The 18670-nt window shown below is 38.3% G+C and overlaps 3 protein-coding genes across 5 annotated transcripts; 1 reads left to right on the forward strand and 2 right to left on the reverse strand.

Moving 5' to 3' along the window:
• Positions 1 to 236: 236 nt before the first annotated feature.
• LOC129431049 (uncharacterized) lies at positions 237 to 6257 on the forward strand. 2 transcript variants are annotated; one of them, XM_073875632.1, is made up of 5 exons: positions 237 to 651; positions 1629 to 1858; positions 1970 to 2195; positions 2508 to 2632; positions 4686 to 6257. In XM_073875632.1, exons 2-5 carry the CDS (start codon positions 1636 to 1638, stop codon positions 5798 to 5800), a joined length of 1689 nt encoding a protein of 562 aa, XP_073731733.1. In that variant the 5' UTR covers positions 237 to 651; positions 1629 to 1635; the 3' UTR covers positions 5801 to 6257. The 2 variants fall into 2 exon arrangements, with proteins under 2 accessions (XP_073731733.1, XP_055044721.2); XM_055188746.2 differs by lacking the exon at positions 237 to 651 and having other exon boundaries at positions 723 to 1858.
• Positions 6258 to 6971: 714 nt separating this feature from the next.
• Positions 6972 to 12230, reverse strand: slc10a7 (solute carrier family 10 member 7). Of its 2 annotated transcripts, XM_055188747.2 has the most exons (12): positions 11892 to 12208; positions 11180 to 11262; positions 10939 to 11075; positions 10463 to 10538; positions 9595 to 9633; positions 9480 to 9515; positions 9277 to 9360; positions 8583 to 8748; positions 8436 to 8487; positions 8245 to 8318; positions 8005 to 8150; positions 6972 to 7508 (listed from the first exon to the last, which is right to left on the reverse strand). In XM_055188747.2, exons 1-12 carry the CDS (start codon positions 11989 to 11991, stop codon positions 7491 to 7493), a joined length of 1011 nt encoding a protein of 336 aa, XP_055044722.2. In that variant the 5' UTR covers positions 11992 to 12208; the 3' UTR covers positions 6972 to 7490. The 2 variants fall into 2 exon arrangements, 1 of the variants encoding a protein (XP_055044722.2); XR_008639705.2 differs by lacking the exons at positions 6972 to 7508; positions 8005 to 8150; positions 8245 to 8318; ... (2 more) ...; positions 9277 to 9360; positions 9480 to 9515 and having other exon boundaries at positions 10939 to 10978; positions 11892 to 12230.
• Positions 12231 to 14181: 1951 nt separating this feature from the next.
• LOC129431046 (nuclear protein AMMECR1-like) lies at positions 14182 to 18248 on the reverse strand. Its single transcript, XM_055188740.2, has 2 exons — positions 17936 to 18248; positions 14182 to 16347 (listed from the first exon to the last, which is right to left on the reverse strand). The coding sequence occupies exons 1-2, from the start codon at positions 18015 to 18017 to the stop codon at positions 15425 to 15427; spliced, it is 1005 nt and encodes a 334-aa protein (XP_055044715.2). The 5' UTR covers positions 18018 to 18248; the 3' UTR covers positions 14182 to 15424.
• Positions 18249 to 18670: the final 422 nt, after the last annotated feature.

Genomic DNA, 18670 nt, shown 5'->3' on the forward strand with positions numbered 1-18670 from the left:
CTGATTCCCGCCTTCGCCTTCCACACGAGGGAGAGAATTGTTTATTAATTATTAATAAAATGTATGTAATATGTTATAGTTTTAATTTAATTTAAAACGTTAATAGCTTATATTTAATCTTTTAAATTATTATTATTTATTTATTAGTTTCTTAAAAGTGCTTTTATTTTACTGTTTGATAACGTCACGAATCGTGTACTTGACCATTTTTAATGAGAATAAATCTGTGTTATTGTAAAAAAAAAATGCCGTGACAGAATTAAGGGACTGTGTGGGGTTTAGGGTGTTTTCACGCAAATCGTGTGGAAAGAGTCTGACCGCTGCACACACACCAATCCGTGACTTTACACAAACATTGAAGCAGATAACTGTTCTACTGTTGATTTATATTCAAGTCAGAGATTCGAGATTATAATGATAAAGTTTTACTCCGTGTTTACTCTGAACTCTGGCTGTGAGTTGGATGTGCGTGCATGTGTGTGTGCGTGCGTGCGTACAATGATGATCCGGGAGCTACAGCTGTTGCACATCCTGGAGAGAGAGAGAGAGAGAGAGAGAGAGACACACACACACACACAGAGAGAGAGAGAGAGAGAGACTGAGTTTTGTTGTTATAAGGATCTCAGTGTACTAAGAAGCATCTTCAGTGGTGTAAGTATGCTTAAGATTTCATATGAATGCTATAATTGTTTACAGTTACAATGCACATAGCAAATTTATTTTAAAATCTGTGTAAAAATGATTAAGAACAGAATGATTGAGAATGTTTCATCTTAATCATTTTATAAATGTAAGTGTTTGATGAAGCATTTGATATTAATATGGATATGATCCTCTATATGATCCTTATAGTTTCAGAATACACTGTAAAAAAAAAAATGCAGCATTTTTCAAATATTTTCATGTTACTTAACAAATGAAGTTAAACAATTTAAATTTGTTTTTATAAGTTATGTCAACCTATCGCAGGTAAAAACTTGTAAAACCAAGTTGTTTTATCTTCCTGCATTTTTTTTACAGTGTAGTTAAAGGTCTTTTTTGCAGTGTGACAAATTAATTCATTTAATATATGCTTAAATACTACATGCACAATTACACAAATAAATCGTTGTTTTGTTAGCATGTCACACTGCAGTCACTGCTTGACACGTTATGTGCATTACACATTTGTTGCTTTGTCATGTTTCATTAAAGGTGCAGTGTGTAATCTTTAGAAGGATCTCTTGACAGAAATGCAATATAATATACAAAACTATATTATCAGTGGTGTATAAAGACCTTTTTATAATGAATCGTTATATTTTTATAACCTTAGAATGAGATGTTTTTATGTACATGCACGAGGGTCCCCTTACATGGAAGTCGCCATTTTGTGCCACCACTTTTTACGGAAGCCCTGAACAGACAAACTTTTTTGTCTCCAATGATGATATGTTTTTCCGGTGGCGGCTACTTTATGCGTTTCAAAAGCGAGGAGTGAGCAGTGGACTGAGACGTTGGTTGCAATTTGCAAACTCTCCACTAGATGCCGCTCAAATTTACACACTGCACCTTTAAGTAATATAATACACAGTTCTCTATGGTGTTATTCTGTAACTCTACGTGCATGCTTGTGTGTATTTATGTAGAAGGTCCATGATGATGATGATGATGTTGATGAAGGCAATGTTGGCTGTGTGTGCGATTATCTGGTTGTTTCCCCGCCGTGGTGTGTGTTTCTCTCTTGGTGCGAGTGTTTCTTCATGTGTGAACATGAAGCCTGGACACATCAGATCTCTACCACTACATACACACACACACACTGCTATAACAATACGCAGCAGTCGCTCTGTGTACCTGCCGCAACACACACTCACAGGTAAACACACACACACTGTTTGTCTAAGCTTTACATGTACACACACACACTTTTATATTTTTATTTGCATTACTCTATGACTATGACGTGTGTGTGTGTTGTTTTCCTCAGTAACGGTGCAGAGCTCCCGGGCGTTTATGGGATTTCTGCTGCAGGCTCGCTCTGTGTTAGAGGATCGGGTGGTTGGTGGTGAGTTCACACTTCACCCCGCCAGCACACACACGCTCTCCTGTCTCAACCCTGATGATACGGTCACACACTCGGACAAAATGCTGAAGAGGCACCTGTCGTTCAGCTGGAGAGCTCCACCGCAGCCCAGCGGAGACCTGAGATTTTAGTAAGAGAACATCTGTAGCACTGGTCTGGTTTGGGTGCTGGTTTATCACTAGACCAGTGTGCAGAACTATTAATCTAAACCAACTATCTGATTGTAACTGGTTTAGCATTTTCTGACTGGTTCAAGATGGTGAGTTATGGTTATTAGCTGGTCTAATCTGGTCATGATGACTAATCGGTTGGATTACCCGCTGATGGACCAGGTTGAACTGTTTAAGTCATGCTTAGACCAGCTACCATGTTTCAAAATGAGAATGTCTGAAACATGAAAAGTCTGTAGTTTTTTAATCAGCCGCTCTCTTTCTGTCTATAGCATCACATTGGTTCAGTCTTATTTTGTGTACTGGGCTCGGATCAGATCAGCAGTGGTGCGCGATGGGACACAGAGTCCTCACATTATTGACAGTGACACAACACAGCATTCAGTGAATGTGACAGGTGAATATTATCAAACACACATATTTACTTTCACAGACATGGCTTAAAGTTAGTCCTAGACTAAAACACATGTTTAAACTGTCTCAACTGAAAATAACTTGCACAGACACATCTTAAAATATGACATTGATTTGTCTCAAGATCCACACCAGTAACATCTTTTTCTAAGGCATGTTTATTAAAGATGCTTTAACATCTTCATTTAACTAAGGCCTAGTCCTGGATTTAGCTAACCCTTGTCTGTAAAACCAGGACTAAGAGATTTATTGGTAACACTTTATAATAAGGCTCCATGAATCATAATGAGTTAATATCTTAATTAATTCTTACTTAAATATGAAGTAATGCCGAGTTAAAGCGACAATCCACTTTTTTGAAAATAGGCTCATTTTCCAGAGTTAAACATTTGATTTTTGCAGTTTTCGAATCCATTGGGCTGATCTTCAGGTCTGGCACTAGCACTTTTGGCATAGCTTAGCACAATCCATGAAATCTGATTAGACCATCAGACTCAAAAATAACCAAAGAGTTTGAATTTTTTTCCCTATTTTAAACTCGACTCTTTTGTAGGTACATCGTGCACTAAGACCGACAGAAAATTAAAAGTTCAGATTTTCTAGGCAGATATGCTAGCAACTATACTCTCATTTTGGAGTAATAATCAGTGACTTTGCTTCCATAACATGGCTGCAGCAGGCATAGTGATATTACGCAGCACCCGAAAATATTCCCCTTAGTATCTTTCAATATTATTTTCGGGCACTACGTAATATCCTTGTGTGTTCCTTGATTATTACGCCAGAATGAGAAACTCTTTGGTTATTTTTGAGCGCAGTGCTAATGGTTCTCATCAGATTCAATGGATTGTGCTAAGCTACGCTAAAAGTGTCATAACTATAAAAATCAAAATGTTTAATTCTAGGGGAGCTGGAAAATTAGCACATTTTCAAAAAAAGTTTTCCTTTAAAAAGTGTTCCTTTAATGCATGTACTAATCATCAGTGTTGGGGAAAGTTACTTTTAAAAGTAATGCATTGCATTATTAAGTTACTCACAAAGAAAGTAACTAAATGCGTAACTTAATTACTTTTCATGGAAAGTAATGTTTACGTTACTTTTTAGTTACTTTTGCGTTACTTTTTCTTGACTGAGGGTTGCTATCTTTCAGTCCTTGCAGGTGTTTTTATGACTGAAAAGGTCTGCATTCAGAAATTGCATATTTAATCACAAAAATGTCGAGCTCTGGCATGCCATCACAGTTCTCAAACTGTGTGTATTCAAACTGAGTGCATAATGTGACTATGTTCAGTCTAAAATTAGTCCATAATTTTTTTATCGAATTAATTAAACTAAAAAAGTAACTTGTATTACTTTTTTAAAAAAGTAACTCCAATATTAATGTGCACATTGAAAAAGTAATGTGCACTATTTTACTCGTTACTTCAGAAAAGTAATATTACTATTTATACCACGGGTCTGTTGAATGCTGCATTCTGATTGGCTGAGAAATGTTCTATGGGTGTTGATTATTTTTCTGTAAACCGCACACCTAACTTGTCAAATGGCTTAAAAATAGGCACCAGAGCAATGTTTGTGGTAACCGTGGTATAAGCGGAATAATTGACTCCGGTCCCTTGAATGATTTGACAATAATGCACACCGGCAGTGTAACGGCACTCCGCTTCGCAGCGTGCCGCACTACCACCTTGGTGTGCATTATTTTCTTATAATTCAATGGCCCGTCGTCAATTATTCCTTACGTAATGCAGGTTACTTGTAATGCGTTACCCCCAACACTGCTAATCATAAAGAGTCATCATTAACTACAACATGACTCGACACATGAATTCATTGTTAATAAATACATTAACTAACAAACATGTCATGTTGTTGTTAATGATGATTTTTCATTAGTTAGTGGTTAACTCAGTATTAGTTGTTTAAGTAAAAATACATTTATATCTTAGTTCATTTGGACTCATATTATAAAGTGTAACTGATTTATTTATGTATATTTATATATGTATTGTTTTGTTTGTTTGTTTCTTGTGCAGCTTCTATATTGGAACAAAGAGTCCAAAACATCTCACTGTCAACACACACAACCACATCTACACACACAAGCACACTGGCACCATATAACACACACAACAACATACTTACAACATTTAACACCCACGCCTCTACAAACTCACAATATAACACACAGACCAACACACTTGCACCATATAACACACAGACAAACACCCCCCCAACCATTAACACCCACACCTCTATACACTCACAATATAACACACACCCAACATTTAACACACACACCAACACACTCCCAAAATTTAACCCATATACCATATACCCATATACCACACACACAAACACACCTGAACCATACCACACACACACAGTCTCATCTTTTAAGACGCACACAAACACACAATCATTGATTAACCCTCAAACATCTCAGTCCACTTCTACACAAACTGTCCCGGTGACTCCTTCACTCCAAAACACCCACATCTCTCCAAACACAAAGACAGCGAGTCATATTAACAACACACACACGTTCCCCAATCTCCTGCTACACACTGACATAGACACATCATCAACCCAACAAACATTACATATTCACATCCCAAACACACACAAACACGACATCCAGACGTCACACAGCTCTCACACACATCCATCTATGACCTCACACACCGTTAATCCCGTCCTCCATCCCAAACCCTCTCCGGCCTCTCGCAGATTCCCTTCTGACTTCTTTCCATCACAAAAGCCTACAAAGGCTGCCGTCTCCTTATCCCACCGACCGCGGGTCTCCTTAGGTCTGCCTAGAGATCTTCTCAAACCACCAGACCGTGCCAAAGATCCGCCTGGAGCTCCAGAGAAGCCCGAGCGTGTGCCCAGCCAGAGTTCACCTGAGCTGGGTTTACTGCTGGGTCTCTCCACCGCGTTGGGTATGGCCATAGCTGTGGGTCTCAGATACCTGCAGAAGAAACACTGTCGCAAACGGACCGCCGTCTCGCTTAATGACCGTAACCATGACAACAGAGGCATCATTCACGTGCAGGAGTGCGGAGACCTGGTGCAGGTGCGCAAAATCAGACAAAACAGTTTCCTGGTACTACAAGCCGAGTACGATCTTATAACACCGACAGGAAACTAAAGAGATTTACATACACTGAACATGAGCGCTAGTGAGATGTCTACATGTATTATACTCTTTATATGAATAGACAAAGAGGCAGAGAGCGCTTCTGCATTAGGATCAAATATATCTGTCATGTTTAACAATCTGAAATCTATAGATTAGCAACATCAAGCAATCTGCCTAGATAGATAATAATGTAGGTAGAAAGAAAGTGTTAAAAGTTAATACATAATTTTTATGTGTAATAACGGTAAAACAGGGTGGAATTCATTTTATGTCTTTTAGAGCTGCTTATACTTTCATATGTTACTGAACTAGTTGTTAGTATACTTCACTTTAGACTTAGGATTAAAAAAAAAAATCTCAAATTATGATGCATTTTCTTGAAGAGCAAAAAAGAGAAAGAGAAAAAAAATAAGTACCGTTTTTAGATAAAAACAAACAAAATTTAAATTAATTTGTGCTTAAAACTAGCACAAAACTTTTTTTTTTTTTTAAATAATTCAAGAAAAACTTTCTTGCCCCATTGGAAGATTTATTTGCTTGTTTTAAGTACATATTCATTTAACTGTATTTTTTATTTTGTCTAAAAACTACTTATTTTCTGCAGTCATTGTGTTAATCAAGAAAATGCATCTTAATTTACACTGCAAAAAATGATCTTCTAGAAAAAATGTTCTTGATGAGCAAAACAACCCAAGAAAATAAGTCTAGTTTTTAGTTATATTTAAAATATCAAATTTAAGTGATCTTGTGCATGAAACACATTAAGTAAGCACATTTTTCTTGAATTTTTCTTGAATTTAGTGTTTGTAAACATTTTTTTGCTTACCCCATTCTCAGATTTTTTTGCTTGTTTTATGCACAAAATCACTTAAATATGACATTTTCTTGGGTCGTTTTGCTCATCAAGAAAAAGCATCTTAAGTTGAGAATTTTTAGATATTTTTACTGAAAACAAGACAAAATACTAAGATGTTTTTTTCTTGAAAATCATTTTTTTTGCAGTGTAGATATTTGTACTGAAACAAGACTAGGTAAATAATAAGTAAGAAAGTAATTTTTTGCAGTGTGAATATTAAAACTGTATTAAGTTTAGTCAAAAATGATTAAATCCATGTTTTGTGAAATGTTGGCTACAGGCGTGTGTGCATTTTTATGCTCAGAATAACAAAACTCTGAAACATTGAATTGATGACAATATTTATTGTCTCTGGTAACATAACGTCGCACAGCAAAATCTGTCTGACCTTTCATTGAGTTTTACAAAGCTTTCCACCAAAATAAACACATCAATAATACTGTATTATTGTTAGGTACAGTAAATGATCAACTCTAAACATTTTTCCTTTGTATTACCAGTGCATTGAATTGACTCTCTTTAGTTTTTCTACTGCAAAAATACCCAAGACCCAATTTAGCCACATACTCAACTTTGCATGTAAGATAAAAAAAAACAAATTGAACAAATCTTGAGTGCTGCTGCCGTAAGAAAGATTGTACACTTCATATAAAAATAAAAATATACATTCATTTATGTTTATATAAAACTGAAGGAATCATCGGTAATGAGGTTTCTGAGGTGATAAGGCACACGTCATCCTGCGGTCTGAAGAGCAGAACGGTCTGGTCTGGTTTGGTCTCATTTTCACCGGTCTGGTTTGGCTCAGCCAAGTTTTTCACAACTTTTAATAAATAACGTCGTTCACATGGGTATCGGGGTCTGCAAAAAAAGTGCATTTAAAATTAAAATACGATTCATCTCATTATTATGAGCCTGCAAGAGACTGACTAATGTAAGGGTTTTATATATAGACAGTTAAAAGCTTTGATTTATCACATTTCAGATTTACAAACATGTTATGTGTCTCTGAATTTGCTCTCGTTGAACATAAATCACCTAAAATTACCTTTCTAGATTTAATTCAGCTTTTTCTCCATCACTCATTGACTGCTGACTCTCGGTGAACAAACATCATAAATACACTCTCAGAAGATTTTTTAGTTTTTATTATCAACAAATAAATCTCTAAAACAGAAATAAATCAAACCAATACTGTATTAAATATATTGACCCGCATTAGGGTTAAAGATGAATTAAAGGGGACATTCCATGTAGATCAGAGCAATCTAATTAAGAGTTTGTTGCAAAGTTACTTCTGGTATATCCTCATTTCTCTACAGGATAGTTGTGTGTGTGTTTGGCACCAGTGTGTTACCTTCTGTCTTCCAGTCATCCATGTTTTAATTGAAGGCAGTAAGATGCTGCCCAGCAGGATCTGAGCGGGATGATAAATCAACAGAGGCACTGAGATCAGAGACAGGTGCTCGTACCCCTCAAAGACAATCTTCAGCATAGGGATACCTACAAACACACAACAAATAACACACTAATACTGATCTACACAGCAAATAATGATTGTACAGTAGAGTTAACACTGTGTGTGTGTTTGTTATACCTAATGTGAGAGATTTGTGTGTGGCACAGAAGATAATGGCCACTGAATCAGCTGCTGTGAATCCAGAGGATTTTCTACAAACATCACAAAGCACACAAAAAATATACAACTGTAGCAGTGACACAAAGACAAATAAACACACAATGGTCACTGTTAGATTAATAAGTGTGTGAGCGAGGGTGTTTTTTTACCTTGTAGACAGAATAAATATAAGAAACATGAAGCTCAACTGGATAATAAAAACTATGAGAAAAAGAGAGAGAGAGAGAAGGATTATTATAATCTTATTTTAGATCAAGAGCAAGAAAAATTCAAGTGTTTCATGATATGAGTCTTACTGATGAAAACAATGAGGAGCAAGCTCAGATGATCCAGCTCTATGTTTGGGTTGGAGAAGGTGTCACAGAAGGTCGTGTAGATGATCATGAGAAGAACGACGCTGCTCACTGTCCCGAATGGAGGTTTCCGACGGTCCAGACACTCTCTTAGGAACCTCCTGCATATCTACAAACACACACACATTAACACAGCACTTCATATTAGAATCATTTCTGAAGGATTTTTGATCAAATAAATCCACGGCTTGATGAGCGTAAGTATCTGGATTCTTTAACATTTGTATTACCTTGCATGCATGTCTGCTTTTGACAAAATAAAATGTTTATGTTTATATATGATATAGTTTATATACATTTCCAAGTAATTCCCATAAATTCCTGTACATTCCCGTTCAGTCTCCAATTTGAAATATTTCCAAAATTCCCCAGATAAAGCTCTCATGGAAAGTCTCTGGAAATTTACCGCAAACTTTTTGCCCCTTTGCAACCATACTTATAATACTTCCATGTGCCTTTTGTTATTCTGGAACTGACTCAAATCCCCAACAAACAGACAGAATATTATTAAAATATTGTGAAAAAGTCATCTGGGCATGATGGTGAGTAAATAAAATAATGTGTGTATTTAAGTGTGGAGCACTGCTGAACCACATCAGGCTGATATATCTGAGTGTAGGACATCACACAAACTCACCTGTCCGACTATGAGCGGGACAACAACAGTCATGAAGAGCTGAGAGAAGATGGATGTGAATGGGACCGATGAGGAAGAGCCCAACTAGACATATACAGATATAACATTATTACACACATTACTAGAGATAAAAACAGGATTTGTGGCCATTATCAGGCAGAACATTATATAATGATATTAAAGAAGAAAAAGAGTTTCCTCACAAACACAAGCAGCAGTAGAGGAGTGACCACAATTCCCTGCAAACAGAGAAGACCTCCATTAGATCACATGACACACATATTCTGTCTTCTATTACGGTAGTAACATCATACTCACCAGGAAGCTCCCAAACGCAGAATTAAAAATTGCTGCAGCCTATAGAGAACACAATTATTAAAATAGAACTGCAATGTTCTCTACTGTATTTTTTTATGGTGTGTGTGTAAAGCTGACATTGTTGTGATAAAATGTGTAAAGTTGTGATGGAGTGTGACTGTAAAGTTGTGATTGTTGTAATGGAGTGTGACTGTAAAGACGTGTTTGTTGTGAAGGCATGTGTTTGTAAAGTTGTGATTGTTGTGAAGGCGTGTGTTTGTAAACTTGTGATGTAGTGTGACTGTAAAGTTGTGATTGTTGTGTAGGAGTGTATTTGTGAAGTTGTGATTGTTGTGACGGAGTGCATTTGTGAAGTTGTGATTGTTGTGAAGGAGTGTATTTGTGAAGTTGTGATTGTTGTGAAGGAGTGCATTTGTAAAGTTGTGATTGTTGTGATGGAGTGTATTTGTGAAGTTGTGATTGTTGTGTAGGTGTGCTTTTGTAAAGTTGTGCTTGGTGTGATGGAGTGCATTTGTATAGTTGTGATTGTTGTGAAGGAGTGTGTTTGTAAAGTTGTGATTGTTGTGATGGAGTGTGACTGTAAAGTTGTGATTGTTGTGATGGAGTGTATTTGTGAAGTTGTGATTGTTGTGATGGAGTGCATTTGTGAAGTTGTGATTGTTGTGAAGGAGTGTGGTTCTAAAGTTGTGATTGTTGTGAAGGCGTGTGTTTGTAAAGTTGTAAAGGACTTTGACTGTAAAGTTGTGACTGTTGTGATTGGAGTATGACAGTAAAGATGTGATTTTATCTAGTTGTAAAGATGTGATTATTGTGATCGAGTGTGATTGTAGTGAAGGAGTGTATTTGAAAAATGACTGTGATATTTAACCTCATTTCCTCCTACAGCTTTAGTTAAGATGACAGCAGAGGAAACAGGAGGAGGCATACAAGCAACAGTCTGCAACCTGACAGAAAGACAAATATTTACACCTTTATGAACAATATCAAACACTCACTACATTTAAACTGCCTTCATTCCCTTCATTCATATAGTATTGACACACACCGGAGTAAAGAATGCTCTTTATAAATACTGGCCCCACCCTCTCATTTACGCTGCGTCATTACACAACTAGAAATGTGTGTCAAAGTTGAATTAAAATAAAACAAATTCGCCTGAGTTTTAAGATATTTTTTTATTTTTTGAGTGGATGTGTGAGGGTTTCAGCTGAATATGATGACTCAAACACAGAGAAGCTCTGAGATCCTGCAGTCCAAAACCTTCAGTTCATCAACAGTGACTCCATTCATCTGAGCCAAGAACAGGTAGAGCGAGAGTGTTTGTTTATGAGCATGAGGACGTACCCTTTAAGAAGCCAGACGTTGATCGTCGTCAGGGCCAGAACTTTGAGAAGGAGCCAAATGGCGATGGGGAAAAACACAAGTGTGAATGTCTGGACGAATAAATGCAACTTTACATGCATTAACGCACTTGCTAACTCCTGCAAGAGAAAATGAGATTAGTTTAATCAAATAAATCGTCCTTAACACACACACACACACACACACACACACACACACACACACACACAGGTACCAGACTCACCTCTGTTTTCAAAGACAGACCACTGTTAAAGAAAATAACAGATACTGCAATGTAGGTAATTGTGATCTCCGGCTGAAGAGGACCTAATAGAGAACATGACCAACAGAATAAAAGCATGGAAAACTTGAACATTGCATCAGATTTGAACCTGAAAATTTGTTGTTACGAAGTTTTTACACATAGCAATACTATGGTAATATTGTTTCTTAAACATGTAATAATACAATAGTGATGTATGAATGTACTCATCAATCTTCTTAAGCATTTTAACTTGTTTTGAACTTTCAGACAAAACCAAAATGTAGGGTTTGTCTTGAACTGTGAAGCTTTTGCTCTGAACAGAAGTGACAGTGTTTACTCAAGATCCGGGTGTTGCAACGTGTCACTACATCATCATGACAGGTAAATGACACATGAGGTTAACACAACCATCCACATGATGTTACCTCCACAAACCAGATCCAAAACAACACATTTTAAAATCTAATTCAATACATAATACTGAACAGATCATCATGTATAATGTAGTTACTAGCTGAAATGTAATGCATTTCCAATGGAATAAGTTTGAACCCACGCAAAACCAAATGTCTTATTCACCCACGGATGCCACTAATAATGCTTTATTATTAAGTGTATATGAACTGAATTTAAGAGTTATATCAACACTAGAAATGTAAGCTGATTTGGGGTCTAACGTTATCAATCTCACCTCCTTTCACTCCCACCGACGGCGCGAGCTTGGCGCACGTGATCACGAGGACGATACCGATGATGAACCATTCTTTACGCGCGCGAGCGATCAGACCCATCGCCCATCAATCCGGACCGGACCCAACTTACATCCAGAAGAGACGAGCATTAGAGTCCGTCAGCATACAAGCTTCATTTCCGGACACATATGCGATACCGTAACAGCGCGAGTCAATGCGCACACGACTTGGGAATCTTAGAAATTTGCAATCAGATCAATTTTCGTTGTTACAAGAAATTTGCGGTTGGATCGTACCTGAGGTGGTCATAGCAACCATAGTAAGCGAGCTTTTCATACATTAGTATGTCATGACTGGACGATGACGGAAAGTAAAGGAACTTTTAGAATGATTTTACGGTACCGTAACGATCCGTATCAGAGCGCACCCACAAACTGATGGGCGTGGTTTAATGGGAAGATGTTTAAATCTACATAATATTTTACCATTTTTAAATAAATGACTGCTATAAATAGTCTCCCAGGGCCGTTATTCATATATAAATAAATAATTATTATTCAGACCACAGCTGAAGTAGACGTCACGTGATACTTGCTTATCTCGGCTTATCATTTTCATTGCCACAGCCATAGCTCACATACCCACAGATATGCCCATCTTTATGCCACCCCACCCCCAAACATGTTTAAATTTTTTTCTTTTATAATTTTTGTCTTTTTTTAGCCATACTATCAGAATTCATAAATGCCCATTTCAAGCCTGAGTATGGGATCTACTTCTACAGGGGATTTGTGTTTATTTATGTATTTTCTCAGTTTCTATTTAATATAGCCATTTTCACCCAGTTGTTACTTTTTGCCATTTTTTTGTATTTTGTTACAAAAAGATCTTCAAACAAGTTTATTTTCATCATCATCATCCAGGCTTGTGCACAATTCAGAATTTCAGAATTGGCCTCCATTCAATTCATGAATTGGAATTTGAATTGAATTGACTCCGCCCTAGAGGAAGTTGAATTGGAATTGGAATGACAGGAAGTGGAATTAAATTCATGGCAATTTTAAAGAAATTCCACAAACAAAACAGAAAGAATCTCACATACATTCAGTGTTAGGAAAGTTACTTTGGAAAATTGTTTGGAAACCATTTTAAATACTTGGTTAAAGTAAAACATTCTGGGAAATGAAGTCATGTTCCATCGTGTTCCACAAAATTACAATGACAAAAAAATCAAACTTAATTATTTGTTATGTGACTAGAGTTTTGAACATTAATTGCTGGGGGAAAACATTTTCCGTTAATGTAATCTGTACAAGTAGTTCAAACTAATATAATTTATAGATATCTGACATACTGAAAGCTTCATTTTTAACACTTTACTTACTGTATAATATGTATATGAATTTCTTTGAATTTCTATTGAATTGCAATTCTGCTTCCTTTAATTCAAATTCGAATTGTAATTCTAGATCCTGTTTTTGACATCAATTCAAATTCAAGAATTGAATTGGAATTTAGGAGTCATTCTCAATTCAATTCTGAATTGTGCACAAGCCTGTCATCATCATTATTATTATTATTTACACGTTTACATATATATATATATATATATATATGCAATATATCAGTGCAATTGTATGCCAGTGAAGCTACTGCAGAAAAGAGTCTTTTTCCCTCCTTAAATGGCATTTAAAACCCAGCCAACATTGCAAGGTGGGGCCCACATGGGCTTCATATCTGGGCCCTATATGGGTTTGTCCATGGGTTCCACTATGGCCCCACCTGGGTTGGCCCACATAATTTGAGAAATGCCCAGCTGGGCAACACACATAGGGCCCATATTGCCCCCACCTAATGAAGCCCACGTTATTTACCAGGGTTTTTAATGGGTACTGGACTGATCCTTTATTATGTAATAATTATACTTTTAATTCTTAGTTGTAATTTACTTAAATAATATATTAGTTCAAAATTGAAAACCAATAAAAGCAACAATTTCTGTTCAGTAAATATCAGTTTCAGCATAAATATTTAACAGTTAATTCATCTATAACATCACAAAACATGAAGGAGGTGCAATATGAGAAACCAAGTAAAAAACTGTAAAGGTTCAATATATCAAAATACTTTATTGTCAATTTATAACACTTTCAATGCTAAAATAATCAACAACATTTAAAACCGCTAATGCAGGTAATGACTAACAATTCAACATAACACTTAAAATAAGCATTGAAAGTCAAACTCTTAAAATACTTGGAACTCAAAAACAACACAAACATTGCTCACTGATGCTCTTAATTCTGATCATCATTTAATCTTTGTTCAACAGTTTTATGAAGAACTTCTAAAGCATCCACAGCCAAACTCATTAAATGTCCTTGCACGTTTGTTTTGATCGCTGTGCAGTCCGTGAACTTGCACCATAGTATTACATTTTCTAAAAGCACAACTCGGAATAAATGACAAGTGTAACATTTATTAGACTCCTGCTGCTCCGGTAGAAACTGTATCCTTGCGCCTGAGTGTGAATTCTTGTAGTTTAAATGTTTATCATCTTTATAGTTGTAATTTTAAAAGTCCGCCTATTTTAGCAAAGATTATATAAAGTATGTTATTATATTATATGAAAAAAAATCACAATTAAAAACATTGGAAGCAGGACTACTTTGTAAGGCGTAATGTGTCGTAGCAGTGAGCAGGGCATAATGAGGTCTCCTTATATGAAACACCTGAGTCAAAAAGGACACACTACACAAAAAATGGCAACAGACTGTTGAGTAAATTCAATTCAAATGCTGAACGCAAAACTGCTTTGCATAAAGGAAAAATCTGTAGGTGCACCCAATAGCCAATTCTAGTGGTTTTAAACTTTGGACACGTTTGCGCACGTGACACATAAACAAACACGTGACTGACGTAACCAGCTCCAACTCGCCCTGCGTTCCAGTTCGTTTTTTATGACATTCCCTCGCTAACTTCCCTCAGTCTCGTTCACTCGGATGTACGTCATTGCTTATGTTGTCCGAGTGCCTACGTAATACAACGTCAAACGAATGAAAAAAGTGATAAATTGACAAGTCGCTAAAGCGTATGTAAAATAAGCGTACCGGTATGTAAAATCCTATCTTCAAGACTAGCCCATCATAAGTATGACTTATTTCCATCCACAGACTCAAAAACCTGATTAGGAAATTTGTTGGGGGGAAAAAACAACGTAGTACTTGTTTATTTGCTCATTAAAAAAAACAAGGGGTTATAAGATGTCAATATATACGCTGCAAAAACTAAATTAATACAAAGAATAAAAATGAGAAAATAAATGAATTGTTTCGCTTCAAAATCACTTAATGCTTATTTGCCACCCGCTGCCATGCCGCCATCTGACTGTCGACATGGCAACGGAAACTATCATCATAAAATGGTACAGTAGTACAGATAGCTAGACCACGAGGGGGCGGGCTCTCCCGGGAAGAGGTCCGCGGAGAGGTCCAGTGACTGGTCTTTGGGCTCGCTGGCAGGAATAATGGTTCTACGGTGGGAGAGGGTGCCCGATGCCGTTCTGGTAGTGATGATGTTGCCGGTGGGCGATGTATTCTGCGTAGCTCATTGTCAACTTTTCACTACGGTACCTGGTCAACTTAATAGTCTTCCTGAAGTCATTTGTGATGGGAGCTTTGTAACCTCCCTTTCGAAGTAAGGAATCTATGGTCTGAATGTGGTCCCATCCTTGCTCCTTCGCAACCTCTGGCAGGTAGGTGGCGGTGCGCTTTGATCCTTTTTCATTAAAAAATTCTATCCTAATGCCGTGAACACCCACCTCCCAGTCTAGATAATCACCAACATCCTCGAAGTTGGTAAGCAGAGACACTGAGCAGAAGAGGCGGGGCAGCTCGTCCCTCGTCATTGGGGGAAAGCGGCTGTCTTTAAGGGCACTGGTAAGGGTGTACTCCCTGAGTCCTGAGTGCAGGTTCATGGCAGAAAATGTACCTATACAACCCCTCAACCGCTTGTCCCGGCCGATTTTCCAAGTGACAAACAGTGGGTAGGGGTCGTTTGTAAACCTGGGTGTTCGAGGAGGCTGGTATCCGTATAGATGGCAATAAAGCACGTCGAAACAGAAGCAACACATCTCCGCCGAAACGACCATTTTCCTAGCCCCGCTCCCTGAGCCAGGTCCGGGACTGAGGTTCGGGGAGAGGCCGGTTGAGTTATAGCCTCCTGGAGTTGGGGACAGAGCATTGGTGTTGCTACTACTACTACCCCCTGGACCCCCCAGGCCGTTCACCCGATTCACGTTCCCGGCCACAACAGTCGACGACGACCCGATGCCCAATTCCGATCCACAATGTCCGGTCCCGGCAACCCCGCTTCCCGCCCCGCCGGGACACCCCGCCCCAGGGGATCCCGACAACTTCTGCTTCTTCACCCCGCAGCACCCGGCCGCCATCCGCTCTGAACAGAAGTGACAGTGTTTACTCAGATTCGGGTGTTGCAACGTTTCACTACATCATGACAGGTAAATGACACATGAGGTTAAAGGACAAGTTCGGTATTTTACACTTAAAGATCTGTTTTCAAAAATGATTTGTTCAGTATTATTTATTGAGTTAGATTTTTAAATGTATTGTTTTGAATCTGGTTTGTGGAGGTAACAGGTGGATGGTTGTGTTAAAGAACAAGTTCGGTATTTTACACTTAAAGCCCTGTTTTCAGATTGTTTATGATGAAATAGAACTGTTTTGGCTGAAATTTGGACATATGCGGCTGCCCCAAGAATTTTCGGGTGTTTGTGTTTCACCTCACACCTCTACAATGGGTTGATAGGTGCACTGGAACAATCCTTCCTAAAATGCATTAAACTTTCGTTTACAAAGACGTGAAACTCACCGAGTGGTCAGGGGTGTTCACTGGTATGCTAACACAAAAATCGCTGCAAAATACGCGTTCCAACAGGTTTTATCGTAGTTTTTGCCAACTCCATTGACTTGTATTAGATGTGCTGTGAGGTACGGTATTACTCCGCGCCAGGAACTTTGTTTCTATTCTTGCAATTGGCAAAGGCGGATTAGCACCACTACCTGGGCTGGAGTGTCTATTATTCAAGCTCTAAGCGGAAGAATATACGGGTGTGAGGCGTTTGGAAAAATAGGTCCACAAGTTAACAACGAATGCTCAAACACCTGTTGGAAAGCATCTTTTGCAGCGATTTTTGTATGAGCACACCAGTGAACACCACCGACCACCCGGTGAGCCCCACGTCTTTGCAAACGAAAGTCCAATGCACTCCAGAAAGGATTGCTCCAGTGCACCCACCAACCCACCGCAGAGGTGTGAGGCGAAACACAAACACCCGAAAATTCTCGGGGCAGCCGCACACGTCGAAATCCCAGCCAACACCGCTCTATTTCATCCCAAACAATCTGAAAACAGGGCTTCAAGTGCAAAATACCCAACTTGTCCTTTAACACAACCATCCACCTGTTACCTCCACAAACCAGATTCAAAACAATACATTTAAAAAACTCAATACTCAAACTCAAACTCAATAAATAATACTGAACAAATCATTTTGTATAATGTAGTTACTACCCTACTGAAAAATCCAGCCAAGACCAGCACAAGCTGGTAGCTGGTTTAAGCTCCCAGCCTGGCAAAGCTGGTGGTTCAGCTGGTCTTTTAGCCTGACTAGCTAAATCCAGCTAGACCAGCTTAAAAAGTGACCAAAACACAGCTAGACTAGCTTAAAAAGTGACCAAAACACAGCTAGACCAGCTTGCTACACCAGCAATACCAGCTAAAAACAAGCTGGGAGACCAGCTAAAACCAGCTCACCAGCTTATGCTGGTCCCAGCTGCATTCCACAGCAGGGTGAAATGTAATGAATTTCCAATGCAACAAGTTTGAACCCACGCGGGTCCAAATGTCTTATTCACCCACGAATGCCACTGGTAATGCTTTATTATTAAGTGTATATAAACTGAATTTGGGAGTTGTATCGGCGCTGGAGGTGCATGCTGAGGTGGGGGTTTGTCAATCTCACCTCCTTTTACTCCAACGAACGTGATCACGAGGACGATACCGATGATGAACCATTCTTTACGCACGCGAGCGATCAGACCCATCGTCCATCAATCCGGACCGGACCCAACTTATATCCGATTACAGTCCGTCAGCATACAAGCTTCATAACAGGACAGATATGCGATACCGTAACAGCGCGAGTCATGCGCACACGACTTGGGAAAATGTAAAAATGTAAACACTAATATGACATGTTGTTTACACTCATATTGCTCTATAACTGATGATGACTCACGGATAAAAATTCAGCAAATATAACTACATGGATTAAATTACATAACACACGGTGGCCGTTTCTCAATCCGAAGGCTGCTGAAGGTCGCATTCGTAGGCTGCATACGTCATCAAGTCTTATTTTAAAATATTAACAATTACAAAGTTAACAAATAATTTTAGTTAATAATAAATTGATGTATTATGCTGATGACTTGCGAATGTAATGCTCAGTTAACTTAAATAAAGCAGGCTTGATGATGTATGCAGCCTCCGGAGGCTGCACTCGGAGTGTTTGTTCGACTTCATGTGGTGCCGCAAGAACCGACAGGCGGATGACATCACAGTACCGCGAGAGCGATTCGACAACATATTCCTCCGCATGATTCTCGAATCAATCTCGCGGTATTTTGATGTCATCCGCCTGTCAGTTCCCTAGGCGTAGCATGAAGTCGAACAAGCCTAATGTGTATTCATGTTA

Source organism: Misgurnus anguillicaudatus, chromosome 13 (genome assembly GCF_027580225.2).
Source record: "Misgurnus anguillicaudatus chromosome 13, ASM2758022v2, whole genome shotgun sequence".
In the NCBI taxonomy this organism is placed as follows: domain Eukaryota; kingdom Metazoa; phylum Chordata; class Actinopteri; order Cypriniformes; family Cobitidae; genus Misgurnus; species Misgurnus anguillicaudatus.